This window comes from Dromiciops gliroides, chromosome 5 (assembly GCF_019393635.1).
Source record: "Dromiciops gliroides isolate mDroGli1 chromosome 5, mDroGli1.pri, whole genome shotgun sequence".
NCBI classification, from domain to species: domain Eukaryota; kingdom Metazoa; phylum Chordata; class Mammalia; order Microbiotheria; family Microbiotheriidae; genus Dromiciops; species Dromiciops gliroides.
Window position 1 is genome coordinate 18,661,118 of NC_057865.1, and position 26,872 is coordinate 18,687,989.

Consider the following 26,872-nt stretch of genomic DNA (forward strand, 5'->3'; position numbering starts at 1 on the left):
ACTGTCCATTCACCCTTGGCCATAATTCTCTGGGGCTTCAGTCCACTTATTGGTAAAATGAAAAGCCCCCTCCCACTCGAAATCTCCAATAATTTCCAGAATGTTTCCACGTGGTCCAGGCCTGATGGAGGAATAATTCCAACAATATGAAGAGGAGTTGTAGGCAGGAGTTTAGCTGGGACAGACTAGTGGCTTTCCTCTACTCTGCTCCACTTCAAAGTAAATAAAAAACAATGAGATCTTAGCCTGCGGGGAGCCTGATGAATATAAGCCAGTCGGAACCTTGGATCCATGTTCATTTGTCCTTGTCTGTTTGGGGAATTTGATATCCTGAGAGCCATTGGGAAAAGGGCTCCCTGAGCGGTGGGTTCTGCGTGTTTATGAGACTGCAGCCAGGGATATTAATGAATCTTTGTGTGTTTTTTTTTTTTTTGGTCTCTATCCTTTCCCCTTAACCTGTAGATTTATGAGGAATCCAAGATGAACTTGGAGCAGGAAAGGCCGTTTGTCTGCAGCGCCCCGGGCTGCTCACAGGTGAGTGGGTCCCAGTGGCAGACCTTGGGTGGGTGCCTGGCAGGCAGCTTTGGCTCCAGCTGCCAGGACCACTCTTGGTGTCTGATCCATTACTGCTACATCCTGTTTGGTCTCTCCGGGGAGAGGCTGTGATTGTTATTATCATCACGGTCCCCCTTCCCACCCCCAGCCCCCAAATGATGTGAGCCATTGTGCGCCTCCAGCGACAGTCACTGAAATCCAATAGGGCCGACCCTTTCCACCCCTGGCCCCTCCTCCCTCCCTCCCCCACCCCCAGGAAGCGAGCCAAACCCATGGCCGGCCCCTCCAGATGTCCAGGCTTGTCATTTGAGAAATGGGGAGAAAGAGGAAGTCTGTTTTTCCATGGAACAGTTTGGACTTGGCGTCGTCGTATTATCGATGAAAACAGGACCCAGTGTGGAGACCATGGGAGAACTGGGCTTCTTGCCAGTGTGAGAGGTGTCCCCTGGATGCCTGAGGCCCCCCCCCCCTTTTCTACCCTATGCTCCTTTGGGGAAAGCGGCCTTTCCTTGGTATGAAAACTTCTGGTGTGGAGCCTCCCTCCATCAATGCAGATCATCGATGACTTAGAGATTAACTTGCCCAGGGTCACACAGCTCATATGTATCAGAGGCTGTCCTTGAACCACACCCCTTTTGACTTCAAAGGCAGCCCAATATCTACTACAGCGCCTCACCTCTCACCTATACCTCAGACTTGGCTCCGGGGGCTGGATGATAAATCTTCTCCACCAAACAAAGCCTGCGGGTTTTCTGTTCTCTGTCACCTCGATGGATACTTCTTCAATCATATCGTGGCACCTGATGATAATATGGAAATCTTTCCTACATCTCTATCATTGGGAGCACACAAGGAAAACTCGGGCAGCTGACCACACGTGGTCACTGGGAGCGTCCATGCTTCCCACATCTCGGGACAGAAGAAGTGTGTTCCTCTTCGAGTCTGCTACCAGCTGAGACCACCCCCTTTCCTTTCCCTAAATCATCCCATTTGGAATGTTTCTCTGGAGGGGCTGCAGGGGCACTGGGCAGCAGCACCTGAGAGTCTCTGCAGAGGACTTGGGAAGACCCCTCTGGAAACCTTTGTGTTACTCCTTGTTGTATATGGAGAGGCCTCTGGGGCCGTTGGGAGCAATGATGCTGGGAAAATGTAGGATGTGCTTCCTTTGACCCTGCTCCAAGAGGAAGTCAATCCTTTACTCCAACCTGGGAATGCTAATGCTGCCCACGCCCATGGACAAATGCTGATCTCTGACCTATGGATCGGGAATATTGGAGGAAATGGTCAGGGCCACTACAGTGTTTTTTAAAATGAACTGTGGCAGAAAGAGCCCAGCCTGGATTAGGGGTCCAAGGATCTGGGTTCGAATAGCGTCTTTCTAGCTGTGTGTCCTTGGGAAAGGCCCTCTACCTCTCTAGGCCTCCCTTTTGAAATAAAATAGGCAGGACAAGGGGAGATCAGAAGGGGAAGGGATCTCACACTCTGTGATCCTAAGTCCTAAAGGGTGAATTGCCTGCTCTACTTAGAGGGTCAGAAACCATACGTGGGACGTTATGCTTGGCTCAAGTAATGCCTTTTAGAAAAGACGGTTGCTGATCTCCCTAGCTGTAGGTGTCCCCCAAAACAACTCTGAATATATTTTTGATCAAAGACTTCATTTATTTTGCAGGGCAATGAGGGTTAAATGACTTGCCCAGGGTCACACAGCTAGTAAGCGTCAAGTGTCTGAGGCTGGATTTGAACTCAGGTCCTCCTGAATCCAGAGCCAGTGCTTTATCCACTGTACCACCTAGCTGCCCCTGAATATATTTTTGTATGTATTATGTATTATCTCACATTTATATATTGCTATTGCTGTTCAGTTGTTTCAGTTGTGTCAGACTTTTCGTGACACCATTGGGATTTTCTTAGCAACTAGAGTGGTTTGCCATTTCCTTCTCCAGCTCATTTTACAAATGAGGAAACCGAGGCAAACAGTGACTTGCCCAGCGTCACACAGATAGTAAATGTCAGAGGTTAGATTTGAGCTCAGGTCTTCCTGACTCTAGGCCCACCGCTCTCTCCACTGTGTCACCTAACTGTCCATATTTATTTATGACATTGTATGGTATATGATATATATATATATATATATATGTATATATATATATATATATGTGTGTGTATTTAAGCAGAATGTCAGCTCTTGAGGGCAGGAACTATTTAGCCTTTGAATGTTCGGAGCTGGGCACACAGTGGTCACTTAAATTCTTATTGTTATTGACATTGGGAAGTAATTCCACTTGATGCCAACACAGGTGGGTAGATAGAATTCCAGAAAGTGAGCATTATTTCACTGGAATGGGCCATTGTCTCCACTGGCCCGATGGTGCTTCCCTTTATGCAAGTAAAGAAGTGGCTGAGGGTTTACCTTAAGGCCAAGCTTCTGTAGCTAAAGATGAACAGAATTTTGCCAAATGGCAGTTGCTTGTTACAAATGATGACATGACCCCAAATGGAGTCATGAAGAGTTGGATATGACTGAAAATGACTGAACACCAAAGCTAGCTAAAACATTTATTAAATGCTTCCTGTATGCTGAGTGCAGGGAGTGCAGGTACAAACAAAGAGAAAGCCAGTCACTGACTTCAAGGAGCTAAGAGCAGATAACACATAAAAGGGAAAAGTGGAAATGGAGGAAGAGAAGGTGTCCACATGGGACTGTGGTGGAAGAATCTGGAGAGCAAAGTTAGGAAGGGAGAGGGGTTAGGAGAGCGGGGAGAGGAGGGGCGGGGAAGGGGAGAGGACAGGACAGGAATGAGCTCTGCTGGCTTGGCCACTTCTTTTTTTTTTTTTTTAAGTGAGGCAGTTGGGGTTAAGTGACTTGCCCAGGGTCACACAGCTAGTAAGTGTTAAGTGTCTGAGGCCGGATTTGAACTCGGGTACTCCTGACTCCAGGGCCGGTGCTCTATCCACTGCGCCACCTAGCTGCCCCTTGGCCACTTCTTTAAATGGAGGCTCCAGGGGACAAGCTCACCAGTCTGAGGATGGGTGGCAGGGGTGGAGGCACTTTCCAAGAAGATTAGGGATTGTGGGATGTGATAGAGGTGTCCAGTGGGGATCGGGAGAGGGGGTAGGAGTGATCATAATCTGCTGGACAATGTGCAGGCGATGGATGCTGAAGACCTGGGTTCAGGTCCCTCACCTGCTCCGTGCCTGCCTCAAAGAGTTATCTTGAGGCTTACACAAATAGACCTGTAACCATGGCAGGGTGATCAGGACTTCTTTCCATGGGGTCTGATTTTGACAGTGCCTGCATTCATCAGGCACCAGATTTAAAGGCCACTCATGATGCTGGCGATCCATCGATCCTCCAGTGGCTAGAGACCATAGAATTTAGGGATGGCCAGCGAGAAGTATTCTGGTAGGGGGCTGATCCATGATAAACTGGGGGTGAGTCCTTCCTCCCTGCCCCCACTGCTAAGGGGATACTTCATGCCATTTGCCCCAGGCATGGTCTCAGCACATTTCCAGGTTTTACTGCTGTGCAAATGAGATAATGTAGGTAAGTATTATATAGACTTTAAAGTAAATATCAGTTATTATCATTATTTTTTTAATGTATAAGGTATTTTATTTTTTCCGTTACATGTAAAGATAGTTCTCAACTTTTGTTTATACAAGCTTTACAATTTCAGATTTTTCTCCCTCCCTCCCCTCCCTCCCCCCCTCCCCTAGACAGCAGGTAATCTGATATAGGTTATATCTATATATCTCTATACATATACATATAGATATAGATATATACACACACATATATATACACATAATAACATTAATCCTATTTCTGCATTAATCCTGTTACAAGAGAAAAAATGAGAGCAGTGATGCAAACCCTCAAAATAGAAAAAAAACAACAACAGCACCCAAAACAAAAGAAATAATATGGTTCAATCAGCATCTATACTCCACAGTTCTTTCTTTTTTTTTTCTTGGATTTGGAGATCCTCTTCCACCATGAGTTCCCTGGAACTCTTCTGCACCATTGCATTGGTGAGAAGAATATAGTCCATCACAGTAGGTCAACACTCAATGTTGATGATACTGTGTACAATGTTCTTCTGGTTCTGCTCATCTCACTCATCATCAGCTCACGTAAGACCCTCCAGGTTTCTCTGAACTCTTCCTGTTCATCATTTCTTACAGCACAATAGTATTCCATTGTATTCATATACCACAACTTGTCTAGCCATTCCCCAATTGATGGGCACCCCCTCAACTTCCAATTCCTTGCTACCACGCAAAGAGCAGCTAAGTTATTATCATTATTACCTGAAGGAAATGGCAAAACCCACTCCAGTATCTTTGCCAAGAAAACCTCAAATGGGATCACAAAGAGTCAGACATGACTGAAACGACTCACCAACAAAAACAAGAATGGGAGCTCAGACAATTCACTGACTCTCTCTGGCTCCTCATCTGTGTAATGGGCTCTTTGGATTATTAGGTGACTTCTAACATCCCCTCCAGGTTTAAAGCTATGATCCTATGAGACAATGAACCCAGCAGGCCTTTAGAAGTTGTCATATCTCCTAAAAGTGGCCAAGTCAGGACTTCGGGTCCCATGAAGACAGCGTTGTCTGGTTTACAGTTTCCCTTTTCTCACACCAGCCCTGTGAAGGAGAACATGTGAGGGAACAGCTGAGGTCCAGAGAGGCCAAGTGAGGTACACCGGAGGCATGACCGACACTCAGGTGACTCTAGGTGTCTCACCCATTCTGCACCAACATGAGGCCTGGGGATATGGATTCTAATCCTGCCCCTATTAACTCCCTGTGTGACTGACCTTGGTTAAATCACTGTCCCTTTTAGTTTTCTTACAAGTAAAAAGGAGATGATCTAATTCCCCTCTAGTCCTGAATCCCTTGATCGTAGACTTTATGATACCAAGGTGAAGAGGACACTTCATTGTCCTACTGAAGCTTTTTGACAGGGCAGTGATGAGGGCAGACCTGGGCTCTAGTACCAGACTGGCTGGGTCCTGGTGGATTCGGGAGAAAGGAATTTCCTCATCAGTCTAAAGATGGGCAGGGGGAAGCTTAGTTGATTTCACTTTGCTCCTTTTTTCTGCCCTAAATAAACTTGTTTTCCAAGGACTCTCTTTTTTCTTCCTTTTTATCAGACTTGGAATAAGAGCCTTCCTTACATGTGGTCTCCCTATTACAATGTGAGCTCCTTCAGATCAGGAATTGTCTCTTACTTTTCTCTTTGCACCCCCATCACTTACAGGTGTTTTACACACAATAAGCATTTAATAGACACTTTTCTTTCATCCATCCATCCATCCATCCATCCATCCATCCATCCATCCATCCATCCATCCATCCATCCATCCATCCATCCATCCATCCATGCCTAGAGGGTCTGCCTCCCATTGTTGCTGATAGCTTGGTGGGGGAACCCTAGAAAATCCTCTGGCTTCCTGGGCCCAGCTTTTTCCATGAGAGGCTAGCCTCACCTTAGAGACATCTTTATCTCCTGCATGGTACCCTACCTTACCCTTCACCTTCTCTAGAACCCATGATATCTAGAATATTTCTTGCCAGAAACTTCCAGATTCCTTGATAATTGGCACTTACCTACTTGTGACATCAGCAGTGTAAACCTATCAGAGACCCCTAAGTGAGGCCCCTTCCCTCTCTGTAAAACGCCAGACCCCTCTGTCACATCACTGTGACTTGTTCCTGCTGTGTAGGCTAGCCTATTGGAAGAGAGAGGGCAGGCCAGCCTAAGGTGGATATCTCTCATCTGGATCATCTGGCCCCTTCTTCTGCTGGGACTGGAGATCATTCAGTTTAACCATTCAACAAACCTCTAACTGCCCACAGTGTGCCAGGCACTGGGCACTGGGGATGCCCAGATAAATGTAAAAACAGTCTCGGACCAGAAGCAGCTGGAGATTTCACTGGATTTGAGTAGCACAGAACAAAAAGACAGAACAAAACAAAAAATATATACAAAGAGACTCTCATTGGATCATCTTAGGTAATTTGTTTTTGTCCCAGTCCCAGTCTCTACGAAAAAGCTGAGGCTTGTTACAAACGATGACATGACAGTTAGAGTCCTCATGCATGTGTCCTGAACCCACCAGAGAGCCTATTTGTTCCCTGTTCTCCCTTTGTGACTGGTATCTGGACTGTATGCTTGCCCCTTCTTCTTGGGCCCTTCTCCCTTATCACCCATGTTCAGTGAAGCACCTTCCCTGACATACAAGACAGTGTTCCTTTGATAAAGAGATGCTTTTAGCATCTCTGGAGAGTTCACTTCTCTGAAGATGATCACCTAAATCTCCCAAAGTGGACCCAGCACATTGAGATGACAGTGTAGCACATTCTGTACCGGATTGGTGCTATTCAAATGTTTCCAGCTCTCTATCTCTTCCCATTGTATTCTCTAAGCAGAGGACAGGGTAGGGTCTATCTTTGGACTCTCAGATCTTGAATTCATATGAAGACATATTGTTTACTGACTGACCTCAGGACTGGCCCTGGGAAGGACTCATCCATTAGGATAGAGGATCCTTGATGCAGAGCTGGGAGGGGCCTCAGAGGCCACCTAATGCAACCCTCTTATTTTGCAGTTGAAGAGATTGAGGCCCGGGGGTGGGGGGGGCGTCTCACATAGGGGTGGTAGGGATAGAGTTTGAAGCCACCTCCAATGTATTCAAATCCACTGCTTGTTGTCCTGCACCTAGCTGGTTCCCTGTTGCCTGAAGGGAAGCAATTCCTTCTTCCCCTGCTGTTTAAAGTCCTCCACAGTCTGGCCTCCGTTCCTACCTTTTTTTCTGTCAACTCTATCCCATCAGACTGGGAGGTGATTGTTCTAGAAGTACATGACCAGCCATCTTCCCCTTTGTGAGGGCTGAACCCCTCTGGGCAAGGAAAGCTCTCCTCCACCTCTGCCTCCTGGAACCCTCTCTCGGCTTCAAAGGACAGACAGCTCCTGGTCCACCTGGGGGGGGGTCTTCCCCTAAGTCCCCAGTAGAATGTATGCCCCTGGGGGCAGACATGGTTTAATTTTTATTTTCTGCCCAACCTCCGGCATGGCACCTTGGCATAGAATGGGCACTCAAAATGCCTTTTCAATACCTGTGTTCACATGTTCTCTTCCCCAGCAGAGTCTCAATTCCTTAAAGGCAAAGATGGCTTCATTTTGGTTTTGTACCCCATTGTGAGTTCAATGTACAGTGCACATAGTAGGTGCTTTTGAAAATGCCCGTTGAATTGAATGGAGTTAGATCCCCTGGCCATCTCGGCTGATTTAAACAATGCTTGTTTCACATTGATGTATTTCCAAAAATGTTATTGAGGTGTTTTGCTTTTGCATCACTGACATTTCTCAACACATCCCTCCCACATGCATCGTCCTGGAGAGTGACAAAGTTTATTTGAAAAAGCCCTAGTCCCAGGTAGGAGCGCCCAGGGGGCCAGGGAGGGCACAGGAGAACACACACTCCAGGCTCTTGGCATCCCTCCAGGCTATCCTCACTGCCACTGGCCTCTCTGCCCAGCCAGTGATGCGCCGGCATTTTGGACACATTCATGAGGGTGACAGACACACAAAAAAGCCTGGCAGCCTGTTTCATCCCATAAGAACAAACGGGAAGCGCAGCTCACACTTTCTCACTTCTCCAAAGAGATTTTTGGCTCCCCTGGCACGTTCGAGGTGCTAGATGATAATTTCCCCCGGTCCCCCCTCCCCAACTGGTGCCAAACGTGTGTTACGAACCTCGCTGAGTGGATCTCCTTTTCTTTTTTTTCTTTGTATTTGTCTGACAGCGCTTCCCGACCGAGGATCATCTGATGATTCATAGACACAAGCACGAAATGACTTTGAAGTTTCCCTCAATAAAAACAGACAGTTTGTTATCAGGTAAGGAGCCTCCTGCCAGAGAGGATCTGCTCTGGCCTCCTGGGGCGGAGGGGGAGAGAGCACTTCTGCCTTAGGCCAGCAAATCCGGCGCCCCCAGAATAGAGCTCGCCTAAGTCACGCGGCATGAAAGCTGACAGCTGATTTCGGGTTCCCACCTTTCTGGGAATGTAGGACATTGACAATAATAGCTCGGATTTATATAACAGTTTACCTCCGACACTGAGAGGTTAAGTGACTTGCCCAGGGTCACACAGCCCGCGTGGGTCCGACATGGGATTTGTCCCACTTCTTCCTGACTTGGGGGCTGGCTCTCTCAGAGAGGCAGCTCACTAAGACTAGAACTTGGAACTCCGCACTGCTAGAGGGAGTCACCTCTCTGGGAATTCTCTCCATCAACGAAGTCACAGGCTAGATCCTGTATTAAAGTGCGTCCCCTTTAAGGTTTGCAAAGTGCCTTACACCTGTGATCTCATTGGTTCTTCATAACAATCCTGTAAAGAAGGTGAGTATTCCATTTTACAGCTGGGGAAAATGAGGCTAAGAGAACTTCAGTGAGCTGCCTAGGACTATCCACCTGTTAAATGTTTGAAGTGGGTGTCAAAGCTGACTCTCCTTTATTTATAGCCCTGTTAAACACACACCGTGTTCTTTAAACCACTTAATATAATCAGTGGGGCAGCTAGGTTGTGCAGCAGAGTGCCTGGTCTGGAGTCAGGAGGACACAAGTTCAAATCTAGCCTCAGGTGCTTTACTGGTTGTGTGACCCTGGGGAAGACACTTAACCCTGTTTACCTCGGTTTCTTCATCTGTAAAATGATCTGGAAAAGGAAATGGCAAACCCCTCCAGTATCTCTGCCAAGAAAACCTCAAAAGAGTCAGGTAGCTAAAAGGATATCATAGTCATAGGAAAAGGTACCTGAGGCTTCCAAATAGAATGTGGTATGTGTTAAATGAATTCAGTGGATAGACAATATCAGTACCATAAGGGTTCTTAACCTTTTTGGTGTCATGGTTTCCTTGAGTAATCTAGTGAAACATATGAATCTCTTCTCAGAATAGTTCTTTTAAATACTTAAAATTAAACACTTAGGATTGCAAGGGAACAAATTATATTGAAATGTAGATATCTATCATTTTTCTTTAATCTATCTTTTTTCTATCTAGCTGCCTATCTGCCATTTACCTATCCATCCATCCATCCATCCATCCATCCATCCATCCATCCATCCATCCATCCATCCATCCATCTACCTATCTATTATCTATTCACCCATCTTTTTCTACTCCATCCAGATTTAGAGAAAGTAGAGCTCACTATAGATTGACACTGAAGTCACAGAGAACCCTAGAGGCAGTCAGTTGTTGTGGATAGAATGCTAGATTTGGAACCAAAAAAATGACCTAGGTTCAAGTTCTCCTTGTGACATTTATTATCTCTATCACCTGGGACAAGTCACTTTTTGGAGTTTCTTTATCTTTAAAATAAGGGAGGGCGGTGGTAACTGGTGTAGAATAGGTGATCTCAAAGGTCCCTTCTGGATCTAAGTCTATGCTCCCAGGATCCCTAAAACTGCACAGAGGAGGTAAGGATACACTTCCTGTCTTCCTAATCATTAGATGTCTCCCAAAGTAGAATGGACTGCCAATAGACAGAGTTCCCTGTCACTGGCATACATAACTGGGTGACCACTTGGTGGTGATATTGCCTGGGGATTCCTGTTCAGAAACAGGTTGAGCTAACTGACCTCTGATCTCCTTTCCATCCCTGTGGGGCTAGGATTCTTCAAACTGGAGAGAATTTGAGTAGGTTTGAGATAGTCATAGATCTAGGGCTGGGTGGCCATTTAAGTCAACTCCCTCATTTTGCAGATGAGGAAATTGAGACCCAGGGAGGAAAAGTTGACTTGTCCAAGGTCACACAAGTACTAAGTGACAGAAACGGGATTGGAACCCAAATCCATTAACTCCAAATTATGTTCTTTCCACTGTACCCCATAGTCTTTAGTTGAGCTAAAAGAGAGGTAGCCAAGGAGCGCAAGCCTGGCAAGGTGGACTGGAGCTTGCTTATGGGGGTCTCGAATGCCAGACAGGGGTCTGGTCTATAGACAACAGATGAGTAAATGACTTGTCCAGCCTTTTGCAGCTAGTGTGTGAGGAAGTATTTGGACTCAGGTCCTTGTCACTCCAGCTTCTGCCATCTACCATGCCACCTAGACACTTCTAAAGTCACTCTATTGTTATTACTACCTTTCATCTACCACACAATAGATGAAGACCCACAGAATATGAGAGTTGAAGGTGGCCATTTGGACCGGGACTGTTAGATTCTGGTAAAGGAGTAATACACCACAGGTGTGAACAGGCTGCCAGAGATTACCAACAAGGAATTCTTTTTAACCCAGTGGCTGGCACATAGTAGGTGCTTAATAAATGCTTGTTGACTTCATGTATGCAAGAGAAGAATGTTAGCAAAGAAATGAATGATGGGGAAAAGATGTACTTGCTGCCTCACTGTAGGGTAATGCTATCCTATTATCATTACAGGAGAATACAGAGCTAGGCTTTTTAACCTGGGCTCCTGAATCTTGGGTTGGGAGGGGATGTTTCTCGTAATATTCTGATAACTGCTTTTTGATAGAATTGGTCTCCTTTGCCATCCCATGTCCGAGAACATTCTTGTGAGGAAGGCTCCAGAGGTTTCGCCCCAGGGTGACTGGGGATTTTAAACAGGTCCCATGGTGATGTTCAGAGAGCTGATGTTAAAAGAGGAAGGGTCTGATTATTTCTTAAAAAACAACCTAGATAACTAAATAAGTAATAAATAGTAAGGGTTAAATTATTGTTTTAAAAAAATGAACTAAATAAATAATAAATTAGAAAGGGTTAAATTATTTTTTAAGAACTAGATAAACAATATAATAAAACAGGGAGGGTCAATTAATTTTTTAAAATACTAAATAAATAATAAAATAGGAAGGGTTAAATAATTTTTAAAAACTAGATAAGTAATAAATAAGATAAAATAGGAAGGATTAAATATTTTAATAACAAAAGTAAATAAATAGCAAAATAAGAAGGGTTACATAATTTTATAAACTAGATAAATAATATAAAATAAAAAGAATTAATTGAAAAACAGAACAAATAAATAATAAACAAAATAGGAAGGGTTATATGATTTAAAACCAAAACAAACAAATAAAAATTAAAATAAAATAGGAAGGTACTAGACCTTTGATGTAATTGGTATAGGGAGCTCTCAGGTGAAGAAACTCCCTCCGCCAATTACGAATTAGAGGGTCACCTGGAGTGGAGAGAGGGTAAGCGGTTGCCAGCATCACACAATTTGTACCATGGGAGGGACTCGAACACGGGTCTTCTTGGCTTTGTGCCCAGGTGTCTATCCAGTACATTATCCTCCGGAACTTAAAATACCAATATTTCTTTACCTAAGTTTATCTTCATATTTTAAGCTTATTTATGCCTAGAGCAAGAGTGTCGGAAGTACTGTTGCAATAGCCACCACTAGCTGAGTTTACATACATTGTCTCATTTGGGCCTCATAGTAACTCTCTGACATAAGCATTAGCAGGATTGCTCTCACTATTTTAAAGTTGTCTCCAGATCATCCCCATTGATGGGAAGGATTTACAGATGAGCTGCCCGAGAGGAAGTCTCTTGTGTAGTGCTACATAGCCAGGACCTGAGACAGGATTGGAACCCAGCTCTCCCTCACTCCTCGGCCAGCACACGAGCTTCGGTTCACTCTGTTCTAGGCTGTTACTCAGAAGCGTCCTCAGCAAGTTGCTGGGCTCTTAAGGGGAGAGGGTGTTCATCAGAGCAGCAATTTAACGCTAGCGGCTGAGAAGGTGTGAAGAGTGTGCTTAAGCTCTTCAGTTTATCTTCAGCCGCAACATTTTCTTTTGTCACTTCTTAGCAGATCTGCAAAAGCTTGGCACTGGCTAGAGCTGCTGCTAGCTGGGTCTACCGGCCTGGTGGATTTATGCGGAAGGGGGAGGGACGGATTTTCTTCAAACTTGGGAGAGGAAGGTGGGATGAAGAGAAACAAAGTAGAGGGTGGAGAATGGGGGTACGTGAGATGCTCTGTTTTTTCAGAGTATCTTAAAATATGCTTGTGTTTCATAGTAATATTGTCACGTAGCCATTTGCTGACACCTCCAAGGAGATGATGCTCTGGGGAAATTTAGCATTGTCCTTGCTAGCCATGTGGCTGTTTCTATTTTTTCACAGAACATTCTAATAAGTTATTACCAGGAGATACTTGGAGCAGCTTACCATACTCCAGGCAGATAGGTAAATAAGGTAGTAGTAGTAGTAGTAGTAGTAGTAGTAGTAGTAGTAGTAGTAGTAGTAGTAGTAGTAGTAGTAGTAGTAGTAGTAGTAGTAGTAGTAGTAGTAGTAATTTTTCAGTTGTGCCTGCCTCTTTGTCACCCCATTTGGGGTTCTCTTGGCAAAGATACTGGAGTGGTTGGCCATTACCTTCTCTAATTCATTTGATAGATGAGGAAACTGAGGCAAACAAAGTGAAGTGACTTGCCCAGGGTCACATAGCTCTAGTAAGTGTCTGAAGCTGGATTTGAATTTGGGAAGATGAATCTTTCTCACTCCAGGCCTGACACTCTATCTTCTTTGCCACCTAGCTGTCTAAACAACTATATACAGGCAGGCTATATAAATCAGAGATGACCAACAGAGAGAATGTGCTGGTGTTAGAGAATTTCTTTTGGAAACTCCCTGAATGGAGGTTGGCTACCCATCGGTAACTTTTAGAGTCAGAAGACAGACTGGAACACTGGTCTTCCTGGATCCCAGGCCAACTCTCATGAAAACTCATCTCAAAATAATCCCTGCAGTCATTTCCTTGAGCAGATGCTGAGATGGACAAGAAACTGCTTGTTTTCAGAGCATTTTCTTTTTGTTTTCTTTCTTTCTTTTCTTTTCTTTCTTTTTCTTTCTTTCCTTCTTCCTTCCTTCCTTTCTTCCTTCCTTCCTTCCTTCCTTCCTTCCTTCCTTCCTTCCTTCCTTCCTTCCTTCCTTCCTTCCTTCCTTCCTTCCTTCCTTCCTTCCTTTCCTCTTCTTTTTTCTTTTTTGCTGGGCAATGAGGGTTATTGACTTGCCCAGGGTCACACAGCTAGTCACACAGCTAGTAAGTGTCAAGTATCTGAGGCTGAATTTGAACTCAGGTCCTCCTGAATCATCCAGAGCTGGTGCTTTATCCACTGCGCCACCTGGCTGCCCTTTCAGAGCATTTTCAAGGTGTCCTATGAGAGACATTCTGCAGCATGAGCACCTGATTGGGAGGAAGGAGACCCCAGTTAGTCCCATCTCTGCCACGACCAGTGAGCAGTATGGCATAGTGGGCAGAAGGATGGGTTTGGCTTACAGAATACCTGGGCTCAAATATTACCACAGAGTAGCTGCATGACCTTAGGCAAGTCAGGGAAACCCTTTGAACCTGTTTCCTCACCTGTAAAACAGATGCCTCTAAAATCCCTGACAGCTCTCAGTCTATGATTTACAGAGCCCATCACCGGCGTGATTTTAGGGAACCCCAACCTCTCTGGGCCTCAGTTTCCTTCTCTGTAAAATAGAAGATAGTCATGATGTGTCTTATATAATTGTATGAGCTGATAGACTCCGTGGGGACTCCCTGCCTCTTTTCTGTAATACCTTTGCACCTCCTGATGCCCCCTCCATGAGTCCTATTTGATTCTCCCCTTGTTCTTCCTCCCCTCTTTGTAATTCCTCCTCACACTGTTTGAGGATGGCCCTGAGTCCTCAGTAGGCCTCTGTCTTCTTCAGCTGCCTGCCAGCCCTTCAGGGCTTTGTACCTGGACTATTGACATTGATGCAGACTCCAGGGGGCATCTTGTCCAATCCCTTCCTTTTCCTGAAGAGGAAACTGATCCCTGGATCACCACTCTCCAGCTAGAAGGGTCCCCAGAGGCCAGTTTTACAGACAAGGAAACAGAAGCACAGGGAGGATTAGTCACTAACCAGATATCACCAAGGGGAGATTTGAAGCGAGGTTCTCTTACTTCAGAGTCAATGCTCTTTTTATTGTATCATTCTTGCCAAATGACTTGCCCAAGGTCACACACCCAAGTGGTGGGAGAGCTGGCCTTGAACCCAGGCCTCCTGACTTTGCAGCCCGATGCTCTGACATCCTTTAGTCCAGGCTGCTCATACTTCTGAACAGTTGCCAGGTGTTTGAGAGCCCGGGTTGACCTTTGGTGATCAGATTTCCTTTCTGCCCGAGCTCTGAACCCTCCAGGGTGAAAAAGAGCTTGTTCCTGCCACACTAGCCAGCAGTTGACCTGGGTATTTGAGTCTTGGCTAAGATTTCCTTCTGTCCCATTCTGACCTGGACTTGAATTTGAGGTGGCTGCTTGTCCAGAGGGACTCTGTCCTCCGAGAACACAGGTGCACAATGTCTGGTGGGTCCCCGTATTCTTTAGCCTAAACTAACTCCTGGGAGGCTTTGATCCTGCTAAAGACAGACTGGGCTGACGGTGCTGCTCATCCCCACCTGGATCCTGGAGGCACACAGAGCACAATTCAGGAAAGAAGACACAGCAGGCCATAATGGAGAGATGGCTGAACTTGGCCTTCATAAGGCCTAACCCTGCCCACGACACTTCTGAGCTTTGTGATCATGGACAAATCACCTAATCTCTCTGATCAGTAGTTTCCACATCTATAAAATGGATGTGATGATATTTACTGTACAAAGTTATCACGAAGCAAAAATGAGGCAATGTGTACAAAGGCAAAGCCAACTTTAAAGTGATCTATTAATGTATAATTGTCATGACTTTATCTCACCGGCTCATCTAAAACCCTCCAAACGAAATAGTAGATGTTGACATTTTTTGAGAGATTAACACTGGGCCCTGGACGGCCGTCCTTGAGGCAAGAGGCCATATGGTTTTATCAAACCTCCTGTCTGGCCTTAAGGAGATTACATTCGACTGGAGGGATTTAGCATGTACTACCAACAAGAAAGTGCAAACGTGGATCAACAAACATTTATTAGACACTGTGATGTTTAAAATCTATATTGTGTGATCGCCTTAAATTAGAAGATTCAGCACCAGTCTTTGGGCATTAAACATTTATTAAAGCATACAGGTGTTAACATGGAGTTCAGAAAGTTAAGAAAAAGCCTATCTAGCCTAGAGTTCCAGCCTGGTTGGGTTCTTCCTCAAGTCCTCCTCCACCAGCCTGCTTTAATCAGGAACTCTCTAGCAAGCTGATTGTGGAAGCTTTTTATAGGTCTGGAACAGAGGCGGTCCTTACACTCTGCTTCAAGCTGATTGGTTGGTGTCATCCAAATCCATTGGCTTTGAAGGTGTTCTCAAGTTGAGTTCACAGTCTAGCTTCTGGAACAATACCTTCTTAAGGGATAGTCAGGTGTGATTACAATCCAGTTAACTTGAAGTAGGCTAATCAGCAGTCAATCACTCTCACTTGATTCAATCAGTATAGATTAATCTCCAGGTGGATCTTTGAGTATCTGCTAAATCCCATTATTTCATCACAACACCTACTGTGTGTCAAGCATGTGCCAGATGCGAGGATGCAAAGGCAAAAATGGAATCACCCCAGACCCGAAGGGGTCTAACAAGTTCAGCTGGCATTTGGTAGGTGACTTACCTTCTTGGAGTGGGGGTGGGGTGTTCCAGTTCCTCATCTGTATAATGGGAGGGCCAGATGGCCTCTGAGGTCACTTGAAGCATCAAATCCATAAACTGAAGTAACTATAACGTCTGTAGTGATGAGAAGGTTGAACTGGAGTCAGGATGATCTGAGTGCAAATCTGACCTCAGACGTGTACTAGCTGTGTGACCTGGACAAAGCGTTGGCTGTCTCCCAGCCTGTTTTCTCATTTGTAAAATGGAATAATAAGATCACTATCTCAAAGAATTGTCATAAGGATCAAATGACACACAAGACAAAAACGCTTTGTAAACCTTTAAAGCACTAGATGAATGCTAGCTACTGTTATAGACAAAGTGATATTGGGTATGTGAGGGTCTTGGGGAATCAGAGATGACTTCTCGGAGGAGGCATCTCTTGAATTTAGTCTTAAAGGGGTCAAGCAAGGGATTTTAGGAGATAGTTGTGAGGAGATGGGCAGACCAGGCTGGAGGGCCAGGCTGTACTACTGGAGAGAGGGGCTGAGAATGGAGGGTTGTGTGTGAGTGACAGCAAGCAGGGGTACTGGGCTGAACCATAGATTGTGCCAGAGTGAGTCATGTGTATTCAACCTGGAAAGAGAGGCTGGAGCCAGACTCTGCAAGGCTTTCTTTTTTTCTTTCTTTCCTTTTTTTTGGTGGAGAAATGAGGGTCACACAGCTAGTGTCAAGTGTCTGAGATCAAATTTGAACTCAGGTCCTCCTGAATCCAGGGCTGGTGCTTTATCCACTGCACCACCTAGCTGTCCTCTCTGCAAGGCTTTCTTTTTTTTTTTTTTTAAGTATTTATTATTTTCCAGTTACATGTTTGGGGTATTTTTTGGGTTTTTTGGTGAGGCAATTGGAGTTAAGTGACTTGCCCAGGGTCACACAACTAGTGTTAAGTGTCTGAGGCCGGATTTGAACTCAGATCCTCCTGAATCCAGGGCCGGTGCTCTATCCACTGGGCCACCTAGCTGCCCCTCTGCAAGGCTTTTAATGCCAAATGGAGGCAATGGGGAGCCACAGAAGTTTCCTGAGCAGGGGAGTGACAGGGTCAGACCTATGCTTTAAGCCTGTTGATTTGGCAACTGTGAGGAAGATTTATCAGAGAAGGGAAAGATGTGACACAGCGAGAGCCCACCTAGGAGGCTGTTACAATGGTCCATGGTGCAGGTGCCTGATAATGCCTAACCCCAGGGGTTGTGGTGTGAATAGACTGGCGGGCACAGATGTGAGTGATGCCAAGGAGGCAGAATCACCAGCACTGGGCCTCTGCTTGGACATGGAGAGAGGGAAGTGACCAGGACATACCCCTTATTTCCTGGCCTTCATTCATCTCTCCACGGACCGTATGGGAGAAGGTCAGGAGGGTTTCTCCGCTGTCAAAGAGGCTGGGTCTCTACAAGGTAAATGGTGCTCAGTGGGCCCGTGGAGACTCTGAGCTGATTGGATCTGACCAGGCCTCTCCTCACCACCACTTTCTCCATACTCAGCCATCACCTGAACCTTGAAATGACCACTAGACTAACTGAAATGCTTTCAGTGTCATTGGGATGCAGCCTGGGAGCAAAGTGACAGCTTTTGGATCCCCGGGGATGGGGAGGGAAGGGGAGGGAGCAGGACACTTGTAGTTCCTTACACTTAGACTCATCTCCCATCTCTGTGCGCCTCTGCTCTTGTCTACCGTGCTCTCCCATCACCCACATTCTTCAAGGCACAGCCCAAATCCCACATTCTGGGAGGCCCTTCCTAGTCACCCCAACCACCGATGGCTTCCTCTCTCAGATGGCTTTCCATCTGTGCCGTTTGTATCTTGTATCCACTTCGTAGGATGTCAGCTCCTGGAGGGGAGGAATGGTCTTTCTTTGTATCCCTAGTGCTTAGCACAGCGACCGGCCGCACAGTAGGTGTTCCACAAGTGCTTGTTGATTGTCTTACTGACCTTTTGGGAGCCAGCAGAGAGTGGGTCTCTCCCTGCTTGAACTGTGGCTCAGGCGCTCAGTCCAGCTGCAAAGATCTGAAGGCCAGAAGAGAGATTTCCTTCATTCCATCTGGGCTTGGAGGGACAAACCAGGAGCAGTAGTCAGGGTTGGGGAGGGGGGGCATCGCAGAAAGGCACATTTAGGCTTTTTGTAAGGAAGAAAGACCTCAACAATTAGAGTTGTCTGAAAGTGAAATGGACTGCTTTGGAAGGTTGTGAGTTCTCCCTAGCTGGAAGTACCCAGGTGGAGACTGGCTGACCACCTGTGAGACACGGTGGAGAAGAAATTCTCACCCAGGTCTAGTGCAGACTCCGTGGCCTTTAAGGTCCTTTCCAGCCATGATGTCCTGTGTGACTGTGACCATTTCCATGACCCCATGACATCTTCTGAGAACCATAGTGACGACAGTGGGGACCATTGGGTCTCCCAGGCTTCCGAGCATCTTTGCCTTCATTGATATCTCCTTCATCAGGGCAGATTGCAGCCCCTTTGGCTCTTCTCATCCTGGCTTGCTCATTCCATGTTTTCCTCCAGACCCTTCATGTGTTCCCCAACTCTGTCTTCCTCTAGGGCTTTATACCCTGTAGGAGGATTCAAGGGCTCTTCTTGGGCTGCCCCGGAGCCCATGCCCCTGCTGTTCACACTTCTCAAGGCATTTGGTCTCAGTGCCCCCCCCCCCCCGCCCGCCCCACTCCATCTCCTGAGATTGTATTTTCTCTGTGTTTGCCTTGTATTTTAAGTTCTGCAAGAGCGAAAGCTAGGACAAATCTGTCATTTTCTCCTCAGGTGTGTCTTGTACGGAGTAGGTGTTTAATATTTGTTGTATGAATGAATGGTGGGGTGCCACCTGGGGATAGCGTGGGCAGAGAGAAAGGTCTCTGATGCTCTAATCACTTACAAATGAATTTGTTCATTTGTTTCAGTCATGTCTGACTCTCTGTGAGCCCATTGGGGGTTTTCTTGGCAAAGATAATGGAGTGGTTTGCCATTTCTTTCTCTAGCTCATTTTTACAGGTGAGGAAACCGAGGCAAACAAAGTTGTGACTTGCCAAGGGTCACACAGCCAGTAAGTGTCTGAGGCACAATGACAGGGTCAGGTCATCCCAACTCTCTGGGCTTTCACTGTTTTGTCTGTAAAATGACAGGATTGGGGGTGACGACCTCTAAGATCCCTTCCAACTGTATATCAACCAAGCCTATGATGAGTCACTTTGCTATCCTCCGCCTCAGTTTCTTTATTTGTAAAATGTGGGGGTTGGTTTAGATGAACTCTCAGACCTCTTCCAGCTCCACGTTATGATATCATGACTCAAAACAATTCTTCATTTCAGACCTTTCACAAATTCAGATCGACTTTACCTTCTCTTGCTTTGAGTTAATGGGCATCTGTCCATTCTACTTTTCTCATGGATGGGTGGATGGATGGGTGGATGGATGGATGGGTGGATGGATGGATGGATGCTGCTTGGAAAAGACAGAAGCTCAGATCCTCGTATCATTTATTACTGCTTTTTTAAAAAGTCCTATTTCCCAGCTCTCTCACTCAGAAATTCTGACAGAAGCGTCTGAAGCCAAAGCCGTGAAGCCTCTCATGCCTGTGGCTCTGTGATGGCTTGTCTTGTTTTTCTGCCCACAGCCTGCTGCCGTTCCTCCGTGGGGATGGAGGAAAAATGAAACATGGGCAAATACATAACTTAAGCGCCGCTCTGCAGCTGAGTAAGCTGGGCACCTATTATTAACTGCACAGCAGACTAAACAATTTTTTTCAAGGCATCGGGTTTCAGGTCTTAGATTTGTGCCTGTCCCATAACTTTACTCAGGAGGAATCATGTCAGTTACAGCTGGAGAAGATGATAGGAGTTAAACTGTGTGAGAATTGGGCATTTTGGGGGTCTTGGGGTAGTGGGGTTTGTTATAGTTGTTGGTGGCTCATCTTCCCTCCCTCCCTCTGCCACATAGATAAATATGTTAAAGATTAGATTAAAGATTTAGAATCGGAAAGGGTTATACAGTCAGCTCTGTGGGGATGGGCTCCTCACATCCCCATTGTACAGATGAGAAAACAGAGGCCCAGAAATAACAAACCATTTGCTAAAGGTCACACAGCATCAAACCCAGTATTTGGACCCAGGTCCTCTGACTATATGCCTAGAACATTCTGCACCATGACATCGCTGTATACCGCTGAACTTTTTGGTCACTGTGTCCATTAGGGAGTGAAGCGAGCTAAAACCACATATCCAGGGCACAGCTAGGTGGCACAGTGGATAAAGCACCAGCCCTGGATTCAGAAGGACCTGAATTCAAATCTGGCCTCAGACACTGGGCAAGTCACCTAAACCTGTTTGCCTCAGTTCCTCCTCTGTACAATTAGCTGGAAAAGGAAATGGCAAAGCACTCCAGTATCTTTGCTAAAAAACAAAACAAAACAAAACAAAAAAACCAAAAAAAAACCCAAAACAAATTGGGGCAGCTAGGTGGCCCAGTGAGCACTGGGCCTGGATTCAGAAGAAACTGAGTTCAAATCTGGCCTCAGACACTTAATACTTACTAGCTGTGTGACCCTGGGCAAGTCACTTAACCCCAATTGCCTCACCAAAAACAAAACAACAACAACAAAAGACCAAATTGGGGGGGGGGACAGCTAGGTGGTGCAGTTCATAAAGCACCAACCCTGGATTCAGGAGGACCTGAGTTCAAATCCAGCCTCAGACACTTGACACTTAACTAGCTGTGTGACCCTGGACAAGTCACTTAACCCTCATTGCCCCGCCCCCACCCCAAATAAATAAAAATAAAACAAAATAAAACCGCACATCCTTTGAGCTTTGGCAGACCTTTCTCATGGCAGGGATCTGCAAGAAACTAGTTCTTAATTCTCAGAAATGAATCCCATCACAGCAGCGTGGCAGGTTTTGTATTGGGGTTCCCCCCACCAGCTCCGGTGCTAATTTCCAACATGGCTGTGAAATGAAGGTCAGGGTCCTGCAGAATTCTGTGAACAGACTGGGAGCCTGGCAGATGACTCCCTCTCTGGACCTTTCCCCTGAGTTCTTCCGGCCTCCTCCCATTTGCTTGTCTAAAAGACGAGTACTTGCTGTCTCCTGATAGACAAAACATGGCCAACCTGCTCAGCTAAAGGGTGTTTGGCCCCAAGAAGAGATGACCCTTGTTCTGTTGGTCCCCCCATTACCTCTGTGAGGCTGGGCCACCCAGGTCAATTCATCTTTTTTTCTGTTGAGAGTTTTATTTTCCAAATTTCATGTAAAAACAGATTTTGACGTCAATTTTTAAAAACTTTGTGTTCCAACTTCTCTTCCTCCCTCCCTTCCCACCTCCCATCCCCAAGAACTCAAGCAATTCAATATAAGTTATACAGGAGCAGTCATAGAAAACATCCCCAAATTAGCCAGGTTGTGAGAGAAAACAGCTACAAATTCAGATTAAGGAATTGTCAAAGAAAATAAAATGTGTTTCATTCTGTTTTAAGATACCATCAGTTCTTTCTTGGTAGATGGGTTGCAATTTTCATCAGGTCAGTTCATCTTGACAGTTGTGTCAAGTGCTGACTGAGTGTGAGGACTCAGAGATGAAAATGACAACTATCCCTGCCCTCAGCCTTGTGGTCAGAGGTCTGGATTCAAATCCTGGTTCTGCCACTCTGGGGATATTGGGCAAATCGCTTCCCCTCTATACGATGAAGTCATTGGGTAAGATCACCTAGATGCTAACTTGAAATGCATGATCCTACAGTGTTGGATGCCAAGTAGAAGCACTGGGGAAGATGGAAAACGAAGCAGCCTCCTTTAAGAAAATCATGGCGTTTTAGGCTGCGTGTCCAGACCCATTCGCTAGGCTCTTTGAACATCCCCCACTGACCGCACCTTAGCTATTAACAGCCCATTGCGCCTAGACTGTTATTACTGTGCATGCCCCCAACGCTGGGGAGACTCCCCATAGCCAGGGCCTCCTAACTGCTCAGAAAGGTGCGGCTTTCAGAAACCTGATGTCACAACCAGGGGCATTCCCCCCTATTTTCTGGTCCAATCTGACTTGCAGCGGCCACTTTGACGGGGCCTCAGATTTGAGGAGAGACATTCCCTTGTTAGCTGCCTCCTTCTGAAACTCAGCTGTCTGCGTCAAAAATCCTCCTGGCATTTCCTGGGGTCTGGCTGTGACCAGCGAGAGTCATACCAGAGAACCCCACAGCCACCCAAAGAAACGAGGAAACCAAATGTGAGAGCGTCAGGAACAGGGACCCACTGCTACCAGTCCCAACCCTGCTTCCTGTTGGAACTGACATTAAATGCTCATTCACAAGAACAAATGATTTTTGAAGACTAGCAACAGTGAGACTGATCTGTTCCAAATGTGGAAATAGGTGCCTGTTTTGAATTTCTAAGATGGCGTTATGTGGGGTAAAGTGGTATGGCAGAGAGGATTGAGAACCAGCCCAGCCTGGAGAAGAAAAACCTAAGAACTAATCTCTACTCTGATAAAGACTCCGTGATCTGAGGTCAATCAGTGCCCCCAGCTGTAAATTATTGAGGAGCTGCTGATTGGTATAGGTGGAGGGAATTTCCACAGTAGGAGTTCCCCAGATGGCTGTTTGTTTCTGTTTTTTTTTTGCTTTTTTGTTGGACAATGAGGGTTAAGTGACTTGCCCAGGGTCACATAGCTAGTAAGTGTTAAGTGTCCGAGGCTGGATTTGAACTCAGATCTTCCTGAATCCAAGGCCGGTGCTATATCCACCTAGCTGCCCCCTCCCCAATATAGCTGAAACACAGGTCTAGACTTAAAAAAAAGCTATATATATATGTACACATATAGATACACATACATATTATATATAACAAGTATAAGTTATAAATATATTTATAAGATATAAATATAACATTTATGTTATAAATATAATATTTATGTGTTATAAGTTATAAATATAGTTATAAGTATTATATAAAATCTAGAGACAGTTAGGTGGTCCAGTGGATAGCACTAACTGGACCTGGAGCCAGGAAGACTGAGTTTAACCCCCAGCTTGGGGTGTCACGGGTGTGCCCTTAGAGATAATCCCCTTCCCCCAGAGCACCATGATTTAAAAAATGTTAAGCCAGCAGCTCACCAAGATACATGATTTGTGAAAGCCTGTGTCTGATGGACAAAGCAGAAAGATGGTGGGGGTGGGACCAACAATGACATGACCAGTCAGCACCACTTTTCTGCCCCACCTAGGACTTGGGCCCTCTTATGCCTGCCTTGTTAAGTCCTTTGGGACTAGGTCTCAGCTCAAAATGCGCGAGCTTTGTTTGGATGTTAGTGTTGTGTCTGAACTTGGGGTGACAAATTTGGAATTGGGGGAGATCTTAGAGGCCTTTGGGTCCTTACAGCTGAATGAGGAAATTGAGCCCTGGAGAGAAGTGACTTGGCCAAGGTCACCAAGTAGCAGTGCTGATATTTGAACCCAGGTCCTCCGACTCCAAATATACTGCTCTTCTTGGTCTTGTTTCTGTGTTTTTAGTGATTCTACCGTGGTTCTGCAATGCTTTATGGCTGCTCTCATCTCAGTGTGGAGTCTTTTTACCAGAAGAGTTCACAAACCTTCCATGTCTGTCATCTTGTCTGTGTTCCCCCACAAACCCTCCTTAGAGAATCTCTTCAATGCACTGGTGAATTTTCCCTTAGATTTAAATATGTTTGGGGTACTTAGGTTCAGGCTCTTTGTCAACTCTCCATCCTTGCCCCACCCTCCTCACTCCTGGACCTGCCTGCCTCCTTTTCCAATCATGAAGTTCTTGGTGCTGTCTCTTTGCACCTCGTGTTGTCACTGAGCATGGGCCATTCCATCCATCATATCTCATTCCATTGCCCCTCAGGTAGGTCCAGATGCTGGTGCTTCAGAGGTCAGATTGTTCCAAGATTTAGAGACCTATTACATGTCCAGGAGATTGGTGGCATTGAGTGCAAGTGTTTGTGTGTATATGCATGTGGGCGTGGATAAAGCAGCTTGGGATCACTAAAAGTGCTGAACAACACCCCAAATATAATCCTACCCACTCCCCTCCTGCTGTTCAGTCCTGGGCTCGGCTCAATGGCCATCTGCAGTACCTGTCCAAGGTCGATCTATGTGGGTGTCTGCATCACCATCAACATCCATCAATACTGAGGAGAGATGCTGACATCAGTCTTTCAGTCAGTCAATAAGCATTTATTAAGTTCTTAGTTACGGTGTGCCAGGCATTGTACTAACCACTGAGAATACAAAGAGAAGCCAGAGATAGCCCTTTTCCTCAAGGACCGCATGGTCTAATGGGGGAGACAGGAGACAAACAAATATGTACAAATAAGCTGCAGGCAGGGTAAATAGGCAGTGATTTTCAGCATAGGTGGATACACACACACACACACACACACACACAGTGTGAGGGACCAATTCTGTGGGTTATCAGTTTAAACACATGCCCCAGTCTGAACATTCTGCATTCGTTATCCACTTGGTTTTTCCTCTGTGTATTTCTAGGCTGGTCCCCCTAAGTCACTCTGGATCTTATTGAGGAAACCACGACATATTCTGGGATATGATTTTTCCCCCCAGAGGTGGGTAGGTTGGGGTCTGTTTCTGTGATATCATGGGTGTAACTTCTGATATGAAGCCTTCCTCTACTGATGGAAACATTAAAGCATTTGCTCTTTAATGGAAGGGATCATCTTTTTGTTTGTATTGATACCCAATGCTTAGCCTGGTGCCTGGTACCTACTAAACATTTAACAAATGTTCTTTTGCTCATTCATTTATTGATGCAGTTTATGCACTTCTTTGTTTTAGCAGTGACTTGCCCAGGGTCACTCAGCTGGTATGTGTCAGAGGCAGGGCTGGAAGCTAGGTCTTCCCAAGTCTAAGGATGGGCCCCTCTATCCACTATGCCACAGCCCATTTTTTCCATTAAGCACCTCTTCTTTTTTTTTTCGGGGCAGTGGGGGTTAAGTGACTTGCCCAGGGTCACACAGCTGTAAGTGTCAAGTGTCTGAGGCCGGATTTGAACTCAGGTACTCCTGAATCCAGGGCAGGTGCTTTATCTACTGCGCCACCTAATTGCCCCCTAAGCACCTCTTCTGTAACAAGCACTGTGCTATAGGTTTTATTTATATGATCTCACTTGATTGGAATGATAGACTCTGCTAATTATCCTCTACAACCAGGAACATCACCATGAAGGTCATTATGACAATCCATAGAGGGAAATGGAGGCAGTGTCAAACTAAGCAAACAAACTAACAAAACCCATACTGAGCAAACTAACTTCCTCTTAACCACAAGTGACTTTGAGATCCGTTCTGCACTCTCTCCCCAAATTTTCAGCTGGCGCATGGTCTGGGCATGTGGGGAGCAAGAGGGCTGAACAGTAAGGACTCTGTCTTCATTGCCCTGGGCATGGGAACAAGGGAAAGATGTTGTAGGATCCCCAGGATCCCCAGGGGATGTCACATACCAATAACATTTCAGTACCGAGAATCCCAGGGAATCTCAGTTTCTGAAGGGAGAACTTATTTCCTTCCCCTTTCTTTGTTCTATGCACACAGGTGATCCTCTTAATAATGCCATGTAGTGTTGCCCTCCAAGGGGAGCCACCATCAGGAGGTGCCAATTTCAGACTCCAGTTTCTCATCCTGATTCCTCAGCTACTTCTGGGGAGGTAGCATCTGCCCTGTCTGCTTTCCCTGTTGGGGGAACAGCCCTTGTCACGGGCAGTTCTGACAAAGCCCATCCACCTTTACCACTGAGTCTGAGACCCAAGGGTTGTCTTACCCTCCTCCCCCAGAGTCAAAGTGCAGAGGGTCTTCAGTAGGAATTTTGGGCTCAAGCTAACCCTGAGTTGGGAAGATAAATCAGACCTACTATGCCTTGCTCCAAAATTCAGACTAACCACGAGGGGTTTTGTGGAGAGAATTTCATTTAATTAGAACAAAAGGTGAACACTTCAGAAACCAGGAAAAGTGGGGTCTCTGAGAAGGTAGAAGGTAGAAGGAAGGTCCTTGACCAGAAGAAAAGGGAAATGCTTTGGTTTCATATAGGTTAACTGTAAGGTATAAATACTACTACTACTACTACTACTACTACCACCACCACCACTACTACTAATAAATAAGACATTTATATAGTGTCTTTTTTTTTTTTTTTAGTGAGGCAATTGGGGTTAAGTGACTTGCCCAGGGTCACACAGCTAGTAAGTGTTAAGTGTCTGAGGCTGGATTTGAACTCAGGTACTACTGACTCCAGGGCCGGTGCTCTATCCACTGCGCCATCTAGCTGCCCCCATTTATATAGTGTCTTAAATTTTGCAAAGCACTTTACATATATGATCTCAGTTGATCCACATACTCTGAGGTAGGTGCTACTGTTATCCTCATTTTACAGGTGGGGAAACTGAGGCACAGAGGTTAAATGAATTGCCCAGCATCACACAGCTCGTACCTGAGGGAAGTTTCAAGCTCAGGTCCTGCACTCCCATCTATCCACTGGGCCACTTTATACAGAACTGGTTTTAATTTGCTGGGTTCTAGTGAAGAAGCAGGCTTCCTGCTCATTGCCTTTGGAATTTATGGGGAAATATATTGACAAGAACAAAATGACTTCATTATGAAAAAAAAAACCTTGGCTTTTTTTTTTTTTTTTACAAATTCAGTTCAATTCTGTAAGTACTTTTTGAGTACCTACTCTGTGATAGT

General features: G+C 45.6%; 1 protein-coding gene across 1 annotated transcript in view; it reads left to right on the forward strand.

Moving 5' to 3' along the window:
* Positions 1–466: 466 nt before the first annotated feature.
* CREB5 (cAMP responsive element binding protein 5) overlaps positions 467–26,872 on the forward strand; it is a 420,900-nt gene continuing 394,494 nt past the window's right edge. Inside the window, exons 1-2 of the mRNA XM_043965167.1 lie at positions 467–534; positions 8,373–8,466. Of these exons, the coding sequence (XP_043821102.1) occupies positions 481–534; positions 8,373–8,466 (148 nt within the window). The 5' untranslated portion in view covers positions 467–480. The remainder of the gene's footprint in view (positions 535–8,372; positions 8,467–26,872) is intronic.